The sequence below is a fragment of the Aristolochia californica genome, unplaced genomic scaffold (genome assembly GCF_029961685.1).
Source record: "Aristolochia californica isolate CCGP_79_NKW_82.1479 unplaced genomic scaffold, dmAriCali1.0.hap1 SCAF_15, whole genome shotgun sequence".
Lineage (NCBI taxonomy): Eukaryota > Viridiplantae > Streptophyta > Magnoliopsida > Piperales > Aristolochiaceae > Aristolochia > Aristolochia californica.
In genome coordinates this window covers 7,665,309-7,684,462 of record NW_027181826.1, presented here as the reverse complement: position 1 = coordinate 7,684,462, position 19,154 = coordinate 7,665,309, and the positions used below count along the sequence as shown (strand labels likewise).

The 19,154-nt window shown below is 34.2% G+C and overlaps 1 protein-coding gene across 1 annotated transcript; it reads left to right on the top strand.

The window, feature by feature from the left end:
- Nucleotides 1-12,002: 12,002 nt before the first annotated feature.
- On the top strand, nt 12,003-13,161 carry LOC137951890 (pyrophosphate-energized vacuolar membrane proton pump 1-like). Its single transcript, XM_068798863.1, has one exon. The coding sequence runs from the start codon at nt 12,003-12,005 to the stop codon at nt 12,810-12,812; it is 810 nt and encodes a 269-aa protein (XP_068654964.1). The 3' UTR covers nt 12,813-13,161.
- Nucleotides 13,162-19,154: the final 5,993 nt, after the last annotated feature.

Sequence of the window (19,154 nt, the reverse complement as noted above, 5' to 3'; positions counted from 1 at the left end):
ACTCTAGTTTGGATTTGAAAAAAAATTGAACATCTAAAATGGAAATGCACAATTGAAGAGAGAGATAATTCCAAAAAGTAATTAATTTTTAGTGATTGGAATTTTTTTGTTTTTATATATTAGATTTTGCAATCATCGGAAAAGGAGGACCAAAGGATTTTTAATTGAGTGATGACTCCAAAACCATAAGTCATTTCTTACAAAAATAATAGCCGTTACGCATCATTACTTGATCAATTTTAATCTATGATTGTTAGGTCAGATCCTTGTAAATAGGCAAAAATTAGCTTGTTTAGCTCGGAATATCCCACCGCACATTAACTTGAAATTTTAATTTGTTCCACTCCTTGAAATTTTTGGATCATTAGGTCATTTTCTTCTTCAATGTGTTTCATTCAAGAATATCCATAATTAAAACATGTTAGGACCAATTAGAAATCACTTTCTTATAAAATTTCAAGCTATTAGGGGCTGTACTAGTGGAATTTCCCAAACATGGATAACAAAACTTTGGTGTTCATTTGTAGTCCGTGAAAAAAATTATATACTTACATTTATTATTTTTTTCAATTTTTTGCATACATAAACTATAAAATTTTCATTTTTTTGTGATCTATTTGCTTGATCTTTTTGTTTACAAGGAAAAAGGAGGAGTGAAAATTCAAGTTTGAATTTGAAAAAATATTGAACATCTAAAATGGAAATGCACAAATGCAGAGAGAGATAATTCCAAAAAGGATATGTAATTTTTAAAAATTGTAAACTCTTTTAGTTTTTATATATTAGGTTTTGCAATCACCGAAAAAGGGGGGCGAGCGATTTTTAACTAAGAGTTGACTCCCAAACCATAAGTCATTTCTTTCAAAAATTATAGCCGTTACGCATCATTAATCGTTCAATAATTTTATAATGATCTATGATTGTTAGGTCAGCTTTTTGTAAATGTGCAAAAAGTGGCTTGTTTGACTCTGATAAATATCTCACAGCACGTTAACTTGAGAATTTAATTTGGTCTACTAATTGAATGTTTTTCATCGTTTGGTCATTTGGTCATTTGCATCTTCAACATGTTTCTTGCATGCATATCAATATTTAGAACATGTTAGGGTCAATTAGAAATCTCTTTCTTATAAAATTGCAAGCAATTAGGGGTTGTACTAGTGGAATTTCGCAAACATGGATAACAAAACTTTGGTGTTCATTTGTAATGCGTGAAAAAATTTCTTTACTTACATTATTTTTTTGCATATAGATACTCTAAAATTTTTATTTTGTTGAACTAAGTGTTGAATCTTAAACCACAAGTCATTTCTTACAAAAATTATAACCCATTGCACATCATTAATCGATCATTAACTTTACAATGATCTATGATTGCTATGTTAGCTTTTTGTAAATGGGAAAAAAGTGGCTTTTTTGGCTCAGGTAAATATCTCACCGCACGTTAACTTGAGAATTTAATTTGTTCCACTCCTTGAAATATTTTTATCAATAGGTCATTTGCATCTTCAACATATTTCATGCATGCATATCCATATTTAAAACTTATTAGGAACAATTAGAAATCTCTTTCTAATAAAATTCCAACCTATTAGGGGTTGTACTAGTGGAATTTCGCAAACATGGATAACAAAACTTTGGCGTTCATTTGTAGTGCGAGAAAAAAATTTCTTTACTTACATTTATTATTGTTATTAATTTTTTGCATACATAAACTATAAAATTTTTATTTTGTTGTGATCTATTTGCCTAATATTTTTGTGTACGAGAAAAAAGGGAGAATGAAAACTCAAGTTTACTTTTGAAAATAAAATTGAACATCTAAAATGGAAATGCACAAATGCAACGAGAGATAATTCCAAAAAGTATTTGTAATTTTTGGGGATTGTAAACACTTTCAATTTTTATATATTAGGTTATGCAATCATCTGAAAAGGGGGGGACAAGGGATTTTTAACTAGGTGTTACTCCCAAACCATAAGGCATTTGATAAAAAAAATTATAGTCATTACACATCACTAATTGATCAATAACTTTACAATGATCTATGATTGTTAGGTCAGCTTTTTGTAAATTGGCAAAAAGTAGTAAGTTTGGCTCGGGTAAATATCCCACCGCAAGTTAACTAGAGAATTAAAATTTTTTTACTCCTAGAAATTTCTGGATCATTAAGCCATTTGCATCTTCAAAATGTTTCATGGATGCATATCCATATTTAGAACATGTGAGGATCAATTAGAAATCTCTTGCTTATAAATTCATAGCTAATAGGGGTACTACTAGTGGAATTTCCCAAACATGGATTATAAAACTTTTGTGTTCATTTGCAGTGCGTGAAAATTTTTTCTTTACATATATTTATTATTTTTTTCAATTTTTTGCATATGTAAACTCTAAAATTTTCATTTTGTTGTCATCTATTTTCCTTAGGGAGAATGAAAACTCAAGTTTTGATTTTAAAAACAAAATGAACATCTGAAATGGAAATGCTCAAATGCAGAGAGAGATAATTCCAAAAGTCTCTGTAATTTTTAAGGATTTTAAACTCTTTTAGTTTTTATAAATTAGGTTTGGCAATCATTGGAAAAGGGGGGTGAAGGATTTTTAACTGAGTGTTGACTCCCAAACCGTAAGTCATATCATATGAATATTATAGCGTTACACATCATTAATCGATCAGTAACCTTACAATGATCTATGATTGCTAGGTTATCGTTTGGTAAATTGGAAAAAAGTGGCTTGTTTGGCTCGGGTAAATATCCCACCACAAGTTAGCTTGAGAATTTAATTGATTCTACTCCTTGAAAATTGGATCATTAGGTCATTTGAATCTTCAACATGTTTCATGCATGCATATCCATATTTAAAACATGTAAGGATCAATTAGAAATATTTTCTATTAAAATTCCAACCTATTAGTGGTTGTACTAGTGGAATTTCCTAAACAAGGATAACAAAACTTTGATGTTCATTTATAGTGCGTGAAATTTTTTTCTTTACTTATATTTAATATTGTTTTTAATTTTTTGCATACATAAACTCTAAAATTTTCTTTTTGTTGTGATCTATTTGCCTGATCTTTTTGTTTACGAGAAAAAAGGGAGAGTGAAAACTCATGTTTGGATTTGAAAAAATTGAACATCTAAAATGGAAATGTACAAATGCAAAGAGAAATAATTCTAAAAAGTATCTGTAATTTATGGGGATTGTAAACTCTTTCAGTTTTTATATATTAGGTTTTTCAATCATCGAAAAGGGAGGGGGGATTTTTTATTTGAATGTTGACTCGCAAACCATATGTCAATTCTTCCAAAAATTATAGTCGTTATGCATCATTAATCGATCAATAACTTTACAATGATCTATGATTGTTAAGTCAACATTTTGTAAATGGGCAAAAAGTGGCTTGTTTGGCTCGGGTAAATATCCCACCACACGTTATCTTGAGAATTTAATTTGGTCTACTCCTTTAAATTTTTGGATCATTAGATCATTTGCCTCTTCAACATGTTTCATGCATGCATATCCATATTTAAAATATGTTAGGATCAATTAGAAATCTCTTTCTTATAAAATTCCAAGTTGTTAGGGATTGCATTAGTGGAATTTCCCAAACATGGATAATGAAACTTTGGTATTCATTTTTAGTGCGTAAATTTTTTTTATTTACAAACATTTATTATTGTTTTCAATTTTTTGCATACATAAACTCGAAAATTTTCATTTTGTTATGATCTATTTGCCTTATCTTCGTGTTTACAAGAAAAAAAGGGAGAACGAAAACAAAAGTTTGAATTTGAAAAAAAAAATTGAACATCTAAAATGGAAATGCACAAATGCAGAGAGGGATAATTCCAAAAAGTATCTGTAATTTTTAGGGATTGTAAACTCTTTCAATTTTTATATATTATATTTTGCAATCATTGGAAAAGGGGGGCGATGGATTTTTAACTAAGTGTTGACTTCCAAACCACAAGTCATTTCTTAAAAAAATTAAAGCATTACGCATCATTAATCGATTAATAACTTTACAAACATCTATGATTGTTAGGTCAGTTTTTTGTAAATGGGAAAAAAGTGGCTTGTTTGGCTCGGGTAAATATCCCACCGCACGTTACCTTGAGGATTTAATTCATTCTACTCCTTTAAATTTTGGATCATTAGGTCATTTGCTTCTTCAACATGTTTCATGCATGCATATCCATATTTAGAACATGTTAGGATCAATTAGAAATCTCTTTCTTATAAAATTCCAAGCTATTAGGGGTTGTACTAGTGGAATTTCCCAAACAAGGATAATAAAACTTTGGTTTTCATTTGTAGGGCGTGAAAAAATTTTCTTTCCTTATATTAAATTTTTTTTTTTAATTTTTGGCATACATAGACCCTGAAATTTTCATTTTTTTGTGATCTATTTGCCTTCTCTTTTTGTTTTCATGAATAAAAGGAGAGTAAAAACTCATGTTTGGATTTGAAAAAAAATTAAAAATCTAAAACGGAAATGAACAAATGCAGAGAGAGATAATTCCAAAAACTCTATAATTTTTAGGGACTGTAAACATTTTAGTTTTTATATATTAGGTTTTGCAATCATCGGAAAAGGGGGGGGGGGGGGGGGGTGATGGATTTTTAACTAAGTGTTGACTCCCAAACCATAAGTCATTTCTTAAAAAAATTATAGCCGTTACATATCATTAATCGATCAATAACTTTACAATGATCTATGATTATTAGGTCAACTTTTTGTAGATGGGCAAAAAGTGGCTTGTTTGGCTTGGGTAAATATCCCACCGCATGTTAACTTGAGAATTTAATTTGTTCTACTACTTGGAATTTTTGGATCAATAGGTCATTTGCATCTTCTTCTTGTTTCATGCGTGCATATCCATATTTATAACATATTAGAATCAATTAAAAATCTCTTTCCAATAAAATTTCAAGCTATTAGGGGTTGTACTTGTGGAATTTACCTATCATGGATAACAAAACTTTGGTGTTCATTTGTAGTGCGTGAAAAAATTTTCTTTACTTACATTTATTATTCTTTTTAATTTTTTGCTTACATAAACTCTAAAATTTTCATTTTGTTATAATCTATTTGCCTTAGCTTTTTGTTTACGAGAAAAAAAGGACAGAGAAAACTCAAGTTTGGATTTGAAAAAAAATTGAACATCTACAATGGAAATGTACAAATACAGAGGGAAATAATTCCAAAAAGTCTATAATTTATAGGGATTGTAAACTCTTTCAATTTTTATGTATTAGTTTTGCAATCATCAAGGAAGGAGAGGAAGGGGGGGGGGGGGGGGGGGGGGGGGGGTGGTGTGAAGGATTTTTAACTGAGTGTTGACTCCCAAACCATAAGTCATTTCTTATAAAAATTATTGTCGTTACACATCATTAATCGATCAATAAATTTTCAATAATCTATTTTTAGGTCAGCTTTTTATAAATGGACATAAAGTGGTTTGTTCGGCTCCGGTAACTATCCCACTGCACGTTAGCTTGAGAATTTAATTTGTGGTCAAATTTTTTGGATCATTAGGTCATTTACATATTCAACATGTTTCATGCATGCATATCCATATTTGAAACATGTTAGGATCAATTAGAAATTTCCTTCTAATAAAATTCCAAGCTATTAGGGGTTGTACTAGTGGAATTTCATAAACATGGATAACAAAACTTTGGTGTTCATTTGTAGTGTGTGAAATTTTTTTCTTTACTTACATTTATTATTGTTTTTTATTTTTTGCTTACATAAACTCTAAAATTTTCATTTTGTTGTAATCTATATGCCTTATGTTTTTATTTATGAAAAAATGGGAGAATGAAAACGCAAGTTTGAATTTGAAAAAGAAATTGAACATCTAAAATGGAAATGTACTAATGCAGAGAGATAATTCCAAAACGTTTATGTAATTTTTCTGGAATGTAAACTCTTTTAGTTTTTATATATTAGGTTTTGTAATCATCGGGAAAAGGGGGCGAGGGATTTTAACTAAGTCTTTACTTCCTGTTGGATTTAAGATCCCTTTTCCATAATTTCAAGCAAGTGAAAGAAGAAAGAAAAAAGAGAAAAGGGAAGAAGAGCTTCCGGGTAGAGAGAAGAAAAAATAAAAAAGCTAAGAGAGGTTGTGCCAAGCAAAGTGAGAGAGATAGAGAGTAACTCGAGAATGAGATGTGTAACTTGATTAATTCCGAATTACAACACCTCTATTTATAGTAGAGGAGGAGGTAGAGTCCTTATACAATTAGCCTTTCAATCCTAATTACATTCCAACTCTAACTCTCTTAGATAAGTCTATTTAAACCAAACTACTAGAAGCATAATATGAGTTGAACTAGAACTCTTGCTTTCTTCACGTAACTATAGGGGAGAAGGCCAGTATGTAGCCTTATCCTTGTGGGTCCCTCGTGATCCTCCAACTCATCTTGATAAGGTTGACAGCTCGTGAGATATTTTTGGGTCCCACTTGCTCTTAGTGTCTTCTAAATCATTTCTTACAAAATTATAGTCGTTACACATCATTAATCTCTCAATAACTTCACAATGATTTATGATTGTTAGGTCAGCTTTTTGTAAATGGGAAAAAGTGGCTTGTTTGGATTGGGTAAAAATCCCACCACACGTTAGCTTGAGAATTTAATTTGTTCTACTCGAAATTTTTGGATCATTAGGTCATTTGCATCTTCAACATGTTTCATGTATGCATATCCATATTTAAAACATGTTAGGATCAAATAGAAATCTCTTTCTTATAAAATTCCAAGCTATTAGGGGTTGTACTAGTGGAATTTCCCAAACATAGATAACAAAACTTTGGTGTTCATTTGCAGTGAGTGAAAAAAATTTCATTACTTAATTTATTATTGTTTTTAATTTTTTACATACATAAAATTTCATTTTATTGTGATATATTTGCCTTATCTTTTAGTTTACGAGAAAAAAAGGGAGAGTGAAAAGTCAAGTTTGGATTTGAAAAAAAATTGATCTAAAATGGAAATGTACAAATGCAGAGAGAGATAATTCCAAAAAGTATCTGTAATTTTTAGGGATTGTAAACTCTTTCACTTTTATATGTTAGGATTTGCAATCATCGAAAAAGTGGGGCGAGGGATTATTACATGAGTGTTGACTCCGAAAACATAAGTCATTTCTTACAAAAATTATAGTCGTTACTCATCATTAATCGATCAATAACTTTACAATGATATATGATTGCTAGGTCACCTTTTTGTAAATGGGCTAAATCTTGTTAGTTAGGCTCGGGTAAATATCCCACCACACGTTATCTTGAGAATTTAATTTGTTCTACTCGAAATTTTTGGATCATTAGGTCCGTTGCATTTTCAACATGTTTCATGCATGCATATCCATACTTAAAACATGTTAGGATCAATTATAAATCTCTTTCTAACAAAATTCCAAGCTATAAGGGTTTGTACTAGTGGAATTTCGTAAACATAGATACCAAAACTTTGTTGTTCATTTGTAACGTGTGAAATTTTTTTTCTTTAGTTACATTTAATATAGTTTTAGATGTTTTTGCATACATAAACTCCAAATTTTTCATTTTGTTGTGATATATTTGCCTTATCTTTTTGTTTACGAGAAAAAAAGGTGAATGAAAACTCAAGTTTGAATTTGAAAAAAAAATTGAACATCTAAAATGGAAATGCACAAATGCAGAGAGAGATAATTCCAAAAACTCTGTAATTTTTAGGGATTGTAAACTCTTTCAGTTTTTATATATTAGGTTTTGCAATCATCGGAAAATGGGGGGAGAGGGATTTTTAACTGAGTGTTGACTCCCAAACCATGAGTCATTTCTTCCAAAAATTATAGTCGTTGTGCATCATTAATCGATCAATAACTTTATAATGATCTTTGATTGTTAAGTCAACTTTTTGTAACTGGGCAAAAAGTGGCTTGTTTGGCTCAGGTAAATATCCCACCACGCATTATCTTGAGAATTTAATTTCTTCTACTCGAAATTTTTGGATCATTAGGTCATATGCATCATCAAGATGTTTCATGCATACAAATCCATATTTAAAACATGTTCGGATCAACAAGAAATCTCTTTCTAATAAAATTCCAAGCTATTAGCGGTTGTACTAGTGGAATTTCGCAAACATGGATAAGAAAACTTTGGTGTTCATTTGTAGTGCGAGAAATTTTTTTCTTTACTTACATTTATTATTTTTATTAATTTTTTGCATACATAAACGCTAAAATTTTCATTTTGTTGTGATCTATTTGCCTTATCTTCTTGTTTATGGGCAAAAAGGGAGAATGAAAACTCAAGTTTGCATTTGAAAAAAAAATTGAACATCTAATATGGAAATGTACAAATGCAAGGAGAGATAATTCCAAAAAGTCTTTTTAATTTTTAGGGATTGTAAACTCTTTTAGTTTTTATATATTAGGTTTGGCAATCATCGGAAAAGGGGGGCGTGGAATTTTTAACTAGGTGTTGACTCCAAAACCATAAGTCACTCCTTACAAAATATTATAATCGTTACGCATCATTAATCGATCAATAACTTTATAATGATCTATGATTGTTTGGTCAGCTTTTTTTAAATGGGCAAAAAGTGGCTAGTTTTGGTCGGGTAAAAATCCCACCGCATGTTAACTTGAGAATTTTATTTGTTTTACTCCTTGAAATTTCTGGATCATTAGTCCATTTGCATCTTCAAAATGTTTCATGCATGTATATCCATATTTAGAACATGTGAGGTTCAATTAGAAATCTCTTGCTTATTAAATTCCAAGATATTAGGGGTAGTACTAGAGGAATTTCCCAAACATGGATAACAAAACTTTGGTGTTAATTTGTAGTGTGTGGAATTTATTTCTTTACATACATTTATTATTGTTTTCATATTTTTGCTTACATAAACTCTAAAAAAATTATTTTGTTGTGATCTATATGTGTTATGCACAAAATAATATTATTATTTTAATTATTTTCCTTTAATTTACTTTATTTATTTCAGTTTTAGGCCATAGGGGTATTTTTGGAATATTTTATGGAATATTTTATCTTAAACCCTAACAAGGTGAACCCTATTTCAGGGGTAAGAGTAATGAGAAAAGACAAGCATTGAAGTATTAAGAATTAGGTTAAATCTAGCGTAGAGAGGCTTAGAGTTCTCCTCAATAAGCTCTAGGGTTATCAAGCTTCCCTTAGGCTTGATCTTTTATTTTCGTCCTCCCCATGTCTTCCTACTATCCCTACGGTAATGCTTGGAATACCCGTAACCCGTGGCAGACCCCAGATCCTCCCAAAGAATCCTTGTGTCAGATCCGGGACCGTAACAACTGGTATCAGAGCAGGAACACAATGGGCTATTCATTGTCCCCTGAAGAATGGATTGTTCTGGACAAGGTACGTGATTCAATGGAAAAGGTAAGCGATTCAATGGAAAAAATATGCAAAGGATTGGGAGAAGTGAAAGAATCATTGCAGGAGGGAATGCGTAGAACTTCTATTGAAATTTCTGCGCTGAAGAGGGATATCGATGTCGCAGAAAAGAAGAAGGTCATACGACCTCAAATCTCCAAGTACGAAATACACACTGAGACAGTCGATTGAGAAGCTGTCTCGAACGAGAAAACAGATGACTTGCAAGACACTGTTTTACCGGTCGAAATCCCAGCCGAAGTCCCTGCAGAAGAGGTAGACGCAGTTTTAGACGAGCAAAAAGGCCATGCCTCAGAACTTTCAAAATTTCCGTGCAGGGAGATTCAAAGCCGCATAGCGGGGACCAAGATTTGGGGCATTCAGCAGGGTTTTCTGCCAAAACGTCATCGGTAGTGGACGATACTGGGGTGACCCCAAATCCTACTACGGAGGCCTCAAAAATCTCCCCTAGAAATCCGAAATCGGAGGGGTTTGTGGCCATAATCCCGTCGGTAAAGGCTGCTTTGGGTTCGACCTCACAAAATCCATTATCACGGCCAGCAGAAGGTTTTCCAAAACAGCAAACGGACGCATTCTGGTCTGACTCTGTCTCGACGAATCAGTTCGACCATCCCCCCTCTGTTTCAGAAACTCCCCAAGCGGCGAAGCCCCAAAGCGCTGCCTTTGGCCACCGGACATGGAGGAGGCTCCGTCAGCGCCGTCGGAAACAAATCAGATGGGGTGTGACTTTCGGTCCCCACTTCCCACTCGCAATCCGCCTCTCGACAGAACAGAGGGAACCCAATTTCCAAATTGGGTGGGGTAAGTTTCCACAACGTAATTTTTGCATTCAATTTTGCGGTAAGATGAACAAATTCGTGCAGTTGTGTGATGTCTCTGCAATGCAAGAGAAACTTTTTTTGGGGATTCCGGGAAGGAAAATAAAAATTGAATGGAGGTTGTTATATTTTTCTGTTGCTGTGAACCTCAACATGTCTCAGAAATGTTTTTTGGGGGGATTTTGTTTTTCTGTTGATGAGCACAGTACCTGTGCCTTTGTGAGTTGTCAAATTGAAGTTATCCAGGCTCAAGGAACTAAAATAGAGAACAATTCTAGTGGAGGCAACCCAGAGAATTTGACAAAGGATGAAGGTCAAAAAGAGGTGTTTCTTGATGTAGCACAGTCTGAGATTCTAAATGAAACTAGTACCCAGAATGGGTCTTTTTCAACTCAAGCTACAGAGTCAAATAATGAAAAAGAGATTCAAGAAGATTCAAAATCCAGGGATGAACAAGCCTCATTTGGTTACAGTTGGAAGCTCTGCAATGTTACTACAGGAACTGATTACATCCCTTGTTTGGATAATGAGGAAGCCATCCTTAATTTGTGGAGTACCAAGCATTATGAGCATAGGGAGAGGCACTACCCTAAGGAAGGATCTACTTGTCCTATCCCTCTTCCTGAAGGATACAAGCGGCCCATCTCTTGGCCTGACAGCAGGATCAAGATTTGGAACCACAATGTTCCGCATACCAAGCTTGTAGTGGTAAAAGGACACCAGCATTGGGTGAAAGTTACTGGCGAGTGCCTTACGTTCCCTGGTGGTGGAACACAGTTTAAGCATGGTGCTCTGCATTATGTTGATTTCGTTCAAGAGACACTTCTTGAGATTGCATGGGGAAAACGAAGTCGTGTTGTATGGGACGTTGGCTGTGGTTGCTAGCTTTGGAGGTTATCTCTTTGATAGAGATGTTATTACTATGTCCTTTGCTCCCAAGGATGAACATGAAGCTCAAGTTCAATTTGCACTTGAAAGAGGCATTCCGACTTTATTTGCTGCTCGGGCACTGTTAGTGGATAAGTTTCATTTCAGTGGGAGTGCAGCATATGGGAAGGGAGCCATCATGGTTCGAAATGGAGATACAAAATTTTTGGGTGTAGTACAGATGCTTGGTTGGTTGTATAATTATGTTATTACTTTTGTTTGCACAAAAGGTTGTCATTATGTACTACAAGTGAGAGCACATAAATTGGAATCCTCTTTTAGCTCTCATTTTCCATTGTTGTCCATGAGTCAGTTGTCAGCTAGAAATTCTGGCATGAGTTGGAGGGAGCTGAATGCCATTGATAGTGGGATCAACGACGTTGTTCGTTTTCTGTTTGAGAAAGGGCTTAATTATCACAGAGGGTGTGTGTTAATAGACATTTTGTTGGGTTTTCTGGAATTGGTCTTAGAGGCTATAGCTTATGAGAAGCTGATTGAAGTGCTTTCTGAGTTGGGTATAATTACTTCGTGCAAGATTATGCAGGCTCCAAGTAGCATATTGGTGGAGAAAATATCATCGACTGAGTGGAGGGAACTAATTGTAGGAGAGAGGGTCCCACGATTCACAAAAGGAGCAATCAGATTAGTTAAGGGCTCGCTGGATTTTGTTGGTATCAATCAGTATACTTCAACTTCTATTTATGATTCTGGATCGACATATCAGGCAGTAAGAGATTGCAATGCTGGTTTTGCTTATGAATGCGATGGAGTGCCAATTGGTCCTAGAGCAAATACAGTGTGGCTCTACATCATCCCATGAGGAATGTATAAAACAGTCAAGTACGTAAAGGAGCATTTCAATAACCCAACAGTCTTCTTATCTGAAAACGGTATTGAACCTCGTTTGAAAAAGCAGCTCATCATTTCCGCTGCTCTCATGTATGTTGGTATTGCTATTGTTAGCTGGATTGGCTTGCCATGGTCCTTTACAATCTATAATTTTGGAGCCCAGAAGGTTGTGAAGAACTGGGAGTTGTTCCTCTGTGTTGCTGTTGGTCTGTGGGCTAGACTTGTCATTGGGCTTGTAACTGAATACTACACCAGTAATGCTTACAACCCTGTTCAAGATGTTGCTGATTTCTGCAGGACAGGAGCTGCCACAAATGTGATCTTTGGGCTGGCTTTGGGATATAAGTATGTCATTATTCCCATTTTTGAAATTGCAGTCAGCATTTTTGTCCGTTTTAGTCTTGCTGCTATGTATGGTTTTGTAGTGGCTGCTCTTGGGATGCTGAGCACCATCGCCACTGGGTTGGCAATTGATGCATATGGACCCATGAGTGACAATGCCAGAGGTAATGCTGAGATGGCGGGCATGAGCAACAGGATATGTGAGAGACCCGACACCCTTGTTACTGCTGGAAACACTACTGCTGCTATTGGAAAGGGCTTTGCTATTGGTTCAGCCGCCCTGGTGTCTTTAGCTCTTTTTGGTGCTTTTGTGACCCGGGCTGCAATTTCAACAGTGGATGTTGTGACACCTAAAGTCTTCATTGGGTTGATTGTGGGTGCAATGCGGGCAGAGGGTAGGCAGTGCCATCCGGGACTGAGGGCAGGCAGAGATGTTGCTTAGGGCGATGTAGCAAGATTTGGCACACATTCCAATATTTGACTATAAAAAATTAAAAATAAATAATAATAATAATAATAATAAAATTAAAAAAAAATTAAAATTTTTTTTCTAGAGGGAATGGTCTAGTTTTGGGCGTCCAGAGGGCAGACATAGCTATCGCGGATGCTAATGAGGACTAGGTGGAGACGTCGGCATACAGACCCTACTTCCGAGCTTGAGGACAAGCTCGTTCTTCCAGGGGGTGTAATGTTATGCACACAATAACATTATTATTTTAATTATTTTTCTTTAATTTACTTTATTTATTTCAGTTTTATATCACAGGGGTATTTTTGGAATATTTTATTTATAGGGGTATTTTTGTAATATTTTATCTTAAACCCTAACAGGGTGAACCCTATTTAAGGGGTAAGAGTAATGAGAAAAGACAAGCATTGAAGTATTAAGAATTAGGTTAAATCTAGCATAGAGAGGCTTAGAGTTCTCCTCAACGAGCTCTAGGGTTATCAAGCTTCCCTTAGGCTTAATCTTTCATTTTCGTCTTTCCCATGTCTTCCTAGTATCCCTACGGTAATGCTTGGAATACCCGTAACCCGTGGCAGACCCCAGATCCTCCCAAAGAATCCTTGTGTCAGATCCGAGACCGTAACAATATGCCTTATATTTTTGTTTATGAGAAAAAAGGGAGAATCAAAACACAAGTTTGAATTTAAAACAAAAATTAAGTTTCTAAAATGGAAATGCACAAATGCAGAGAGAGATAATTCCAAAAATTCTCTATAATTTTTAGGGATTGTAAACTCTTTTAGTTTTTATATATTAGGTTTTGCAATCATCGGAAAAGGGGGGCAAGGGATTTTAAACAAAGGCTTGACTCCCAAACCATAAGTCATTTCTCACAAAAATTATAATCGTTACGCAACATTAATCGATAAATAACTTCATAATAATTTATGATGTTAGGTCAGCCGTTAACTTGAGAATTTAATTTGTTTTACTCGATGAAATTTTTTGATCATTAGGTAATTTGCATCTTCAAAATGTTTCATGAATGCATATCCATATTTAGAAATGTTAGGATCAAATAGAAATCTCTTTCTTATAAAATTCCAAGCTAGTAGGGGTTGTACCAGTGGAAGTTCCCAAACATTGACAACAAAACTTTGGTGTTCGTTTGTAGTGAGTAAAAAAAATTTCTTTCTTAGATTTAGTATTGTTTTCAATTTTTTTGCATGCAGAAACTCTAAAATTTTTATTTTGTTGTGATCTATTTGCCTTATTTTTTTTTTTAAGAGAAAAAAAGGGACAGTGAAAACTCATGTTTGGATATGAAAAAAATTGAACATCTAAAATGGAAACGCCCAAATGCAAAGAGACAAAATTCCGAAAAGTATGTAATTTTTAGGGATTTTAAACTCTTTCAGTTTTCATATATTAGGTTTTTCAATCATTGGGAAAGGGGCAGGCGATAGATTTTTAACTGATTGTTGACTCCCAAACCATATGTCATTTCTTATAAAATTATAGCCATTATGCATCATTAATTGATTAAAACATTTACAGTAATCTATGATTGTTAGATAAGCTTCTTGTAAATGGGCATAAATTAGCTTGTTTGGCTCGGGTAAATATCCCACCGCAAGTTAACTTGAGAATTTAATTTATTCTTCTCCTTGAAATTTTTGGATCATTAGGTCATTTGCATATTCAACATGTTGCATGCATGAATATCCATATTTAAAACATGTTAGCATCAATTAGAAATGTCTTTCTAATAAAATTTCAATCTATTAGGGGTTGTACTAGTGGAATTTCCCAAACATGGATAACAAAACTTTTGCGTAATGGGGTATATTTTTTAAAGAAATGATTGATGGACTGGTAGTCACCACTCAGTTAAAAATCCCCTGCCTCCCCCTTAGGTATGATTGCAAAACCAAATATATAAAAGCTAAAAGTGTTTACAACCACAAAAAATTGTAAAAAAGTTTTGCAATTATCTCTCTCTGCATTGATGAATTTCCTTTTTAGATGATCAATTTTCATTTTTAAATCCAAATTTGAGTTTTCTCTCTCCCTTTTTTTTCTCATCAACATACAGATAAGGCAACTAGATGACAACAGAATAAAAAATTTAGAGTTTTTTTCTGCAAAAAAAATAAAATAATAAATGGAAGTAAAAAAAATTAATTCACACACCATGAATGAACACCAAAGTGTTGTTATCCACGGATGGAAAGTTCCACTAGTACAAGAAAGAGGTATTTTATTCCATATGTTGTGGATAAATTTATATGACCAAAATATTCAAGAAAGAGGGAGCACAAAAGATGAAGCTTATGCATCTAAGAAAAAATATTTATATCGGATTATGATTATTTCTTGGGTCCTTCTACAAGGTTTATTATTTTGGTTTGTGTTATATGTGTTTGAAGATGGTCGTGTTATATTACAGCTGCTACAATTATGTCTCTTTGGATGAGAGATTATTATTGAAAAAGAGGTGACCTCAATGCCTTTTCTCATACCATAATTCATTTGACTCTAAAAAATATCACGGTTGGGACACCATGAGAGTCGGTGTCCATATTTGGACACCATGAAAATTTTAACTCTCAAAAATATCACGGTTGGGATACCATGAGAGTCGGTGTTCGGATTGGGACACTATTGAAAAAAAACCCACTGCCGACCCCCGCTACCCATAGATGACAGAGTGTACCCAACATCCAGCATTAGGACTGGAGTATGGAGCAATGTCTTACCGGCTAGGAGTGATTTTTACTCTCACTTATATTATGCCAACAGGGCCTCATGGAAGGACGTAACTGTGTGAGGGGGAGTGTTGGAAGATGAAGGCATATTGGAAGATGTGTCATTTTATATAAAAAGATTCTATACATAACTTGTAGCAAGCTGCGAGTTCATGTTGTTCTCTCACCCCCAGCTTGAGGGGGAGTGTTAGAAGATAGGCCCAAGCCCACATGACCAAGGAAGGCCCATATATCTAAGAGTATTATAAGATGGGCCACATGACCAAGGAAGGCCCACAAGATGGGCCCAAGCACATAAGAAGTAGGATCCACCATGATTACCACGAGTTGACATTCTTATCACATAAGATGGAAGATCAAGAATGACACAAAGGCATCTTTATCTTATGGTTACGTCCTAGAAGTGTTCTAGTTTGAGTTATGTTTGTCTTTTACCTATAGTGAGTTATTTAATTATGGTTGGACTTATCTCTAAGTGTTTGAGTTTGGGTGTAATTGGGACAATGGTAGTTTTATTATAATCGGACTCTACTACCTTCCTCTATTATAAATTGAGGTTCATGTACTCTGATTAGAGGAAGTTAATGAAGTCAATGAAGTATTTCTCTTTTCCATAAATTCAATAAAGGAGTACAACAATTGCTCATTAAATTCTCAAGTGGACGTTCGAAGGGATATTTACCCGAGCCTAACTAGCCATTTTTTCCCAAATACAAAATGCTGACCTAACAATCATAGATCATTGTAAAGTGATTTATCGATCAATCAATGGGCTATATTTTTGAAAGAAATGACTGATGGATTGGTAGTCACCACTGAGTTAAAAATCACCCGCCTCCACTTTACCTATGATTGCAAAACCAAATATACAAAAATTAAAAGTGTTTACAATCACAAAAAATTATAGAAATTTTTTGGAATTATCTCTCTCTACATTGATGAATTTCCTTTTTAGATGATCAATTTTAATTTTTAAATCCAAATTTGAGTTTTCTCTCTCCCTTTTTTTCTCATAAACATACAGATAAGGCAACTAGATGACAATAGAAAAAAATTAAGAATTTTTGTATGCAAAAAAAAAAATAATAATAATAAATAGAAGTAAAAAAAATTAATTCACACACCATGAATGAACACCAAAGTTTTTTTTTATCCACGGTTGAGAAATTTCACTTGTACAAGAAAGAGGTATTTTATTCCATATGTTGTGGATAAGTTTATGTGACCAAAATATTCAAGAAAGATGAAGCACAAAAGATGAAGCTTATGCATCTAAGAAAAAATATTTATATCGGATTATGATTATTTCTTGGGTCCTTCTACAAGGTTTATTATTTTGGATTGTGTTATATGTCTTTGAAGATGGTCATGTTACATTATAGCTGCTCTGATTATCTCTCTTTGGATGAGACATTATTATTGAAAAAGAGGTGGCCTCATTACCTTTTCTCATACCATATTTTATTTGACTCTCAAAAATATCACGGTTGGGACACCATGAGAGTCGGTGCCCAGATTTGGACTCCATGAAAAATTTAACTCTCAAAAATATCACGGTTAGGATACCAAGAGAGTCGGTGTCCGGATTGGGACACCATTGAAAAAAACCCACAACACCACCCACCCCCACCCCTCTGTAATGGCATTTATTAGTCCTACTAGTTGAGAGATGTTGTCCTATAGAGGAACATAGTGGTGGACACTTCAGGGCAATGCCGATAGACACGCTACCCATAGATGACGGAGTGTGCCCAACATTTAGCATTAGGACTGGAGTATGGAGCAATGTCTTACCGGCTAGGAGTGATTTTTACTCTCACTTATATTATGCCAGCAGGGCCTCATGGAAGGACGTAACAGTGTGAGGGGGAGTGTTGGAAGATGAAGGCATATTGGAAGATGTGCCATTTTATACAAAAAGATTATATACATAATTTGCTGCAAGCTGGGAGTTCATGTTGTTCTCTCACCCCGAACTTGAGAGAGAGTGTTAGAAGATAGGTCTAAGCCCACATGACCAAGGAAGGCCCATATATCTAAGAGTATTATAAGATGGGCCACACGACCAAGGAAGGCCCACAAGATGGGCCCAAGCACATAAGAAGTAGGACCCACAATGATTACCACGAGCTGGCATCCTTATCACATAAGATGGAAGATCATGAATGACACAAAGGCATCTTTATCTTATAGTCACATCTTAGAAGTGTTCTAGTTAAGTTATGTTTATCTTTTACCTTTATTGAGTTATTTAATTATGGTAGGACCTATCTCTAAGTGTTTCAGTTTTGGTGTAATTGGGACAGTGGTAGTTTTATTATAATTGGACTCTACTACCTTCCTCTTTTATAAATTAAGGTTCATGTACTCTGATTAGTGGAAGTTAATGAAGTCAATGAAGTATTTCTCTTTTCCATAAATTCAACAAAGGAGTACAACAATTGCTCATCAAATTCTTAAGTGAACGTGTGGTGGGATATTTACCCGAGCCTAACAAGCCATTTTTTACCCAAATACAAAATGTTGACCTAACAATCATAGATGATTGTAAAGTGATTGATCATTCAATCATGCGTATGGGCTATATTTTTTAAAGAAATGACTGATGGAATGATAGTCACCACTTAGTTAAAAATCCCCCGCCTCCCCTTTAGCTATGATTGCAAACCAAATATATAAAAACTAAAAGTGTTTACAATCACAAAAATTATAGAAAATTTTATGAATTATCTCTTTTTGCATTTATTAATTTCCTTTTTAGATGATCAATTTTCATTTTTAGATTCAAATTTGAGCTTTCTCTCTCCCTTTTTTTCTAATAAACATATAGATAAGGCAACTAGATGACAACAGAATAAAATTTTTAGAGTTTTTGTATGCAAAAAATAAAAAAACAATAATAAATGGAAGAAAAAATATTAATTCACACTCAATCAATGAACACCAAAGTTTTGTTATCCATGGTTGGGAAATTCCACTAGTACAAGAAAGAGGTATTTTATTCCATATGTTGTGGATAAGTTTATGTGACCAAAATATTCAAGAAAGAGGGGACACAAAAGATGAAGCTTAAGCATCTAAGAAAAAATATTTATATCAGATTATGATTATTTCTTGCGTCCTACAAGGTTTATTATTTATATTTGTGTTATATGTGTTTGAAGATGGTCGTGTAACATTACAACTGCTACTATTATGTCTCTTTGGATGAGACATTATTATTGAAAAAGAGGTGGCCTCCTTACCTTTTCTCATACCATAATTTATTTGACTCTCAAAAATATCACGGTTGAGACACCATGAGAGTCGGTGCCCAGATTTGGACACCAAGAAAAATTTAACCCTAAAAAATATCACGGTTGGGATACCATTGAAAAAAAAACCCACAACCCCACCCCCACCCCCACCCCTGTAGTGGCTTTTATTACTCCTACCAGTTGAGAGTTGTAGTCCTGTGGAGGAACACGGTGGTGGACACTTCAGGGCTATGCCGATAGACATGCTACCCACAGATGACGGAATGTGCCCAACATCCAGCATTAGGATTGGAGTATGGAGCAATGTCTTA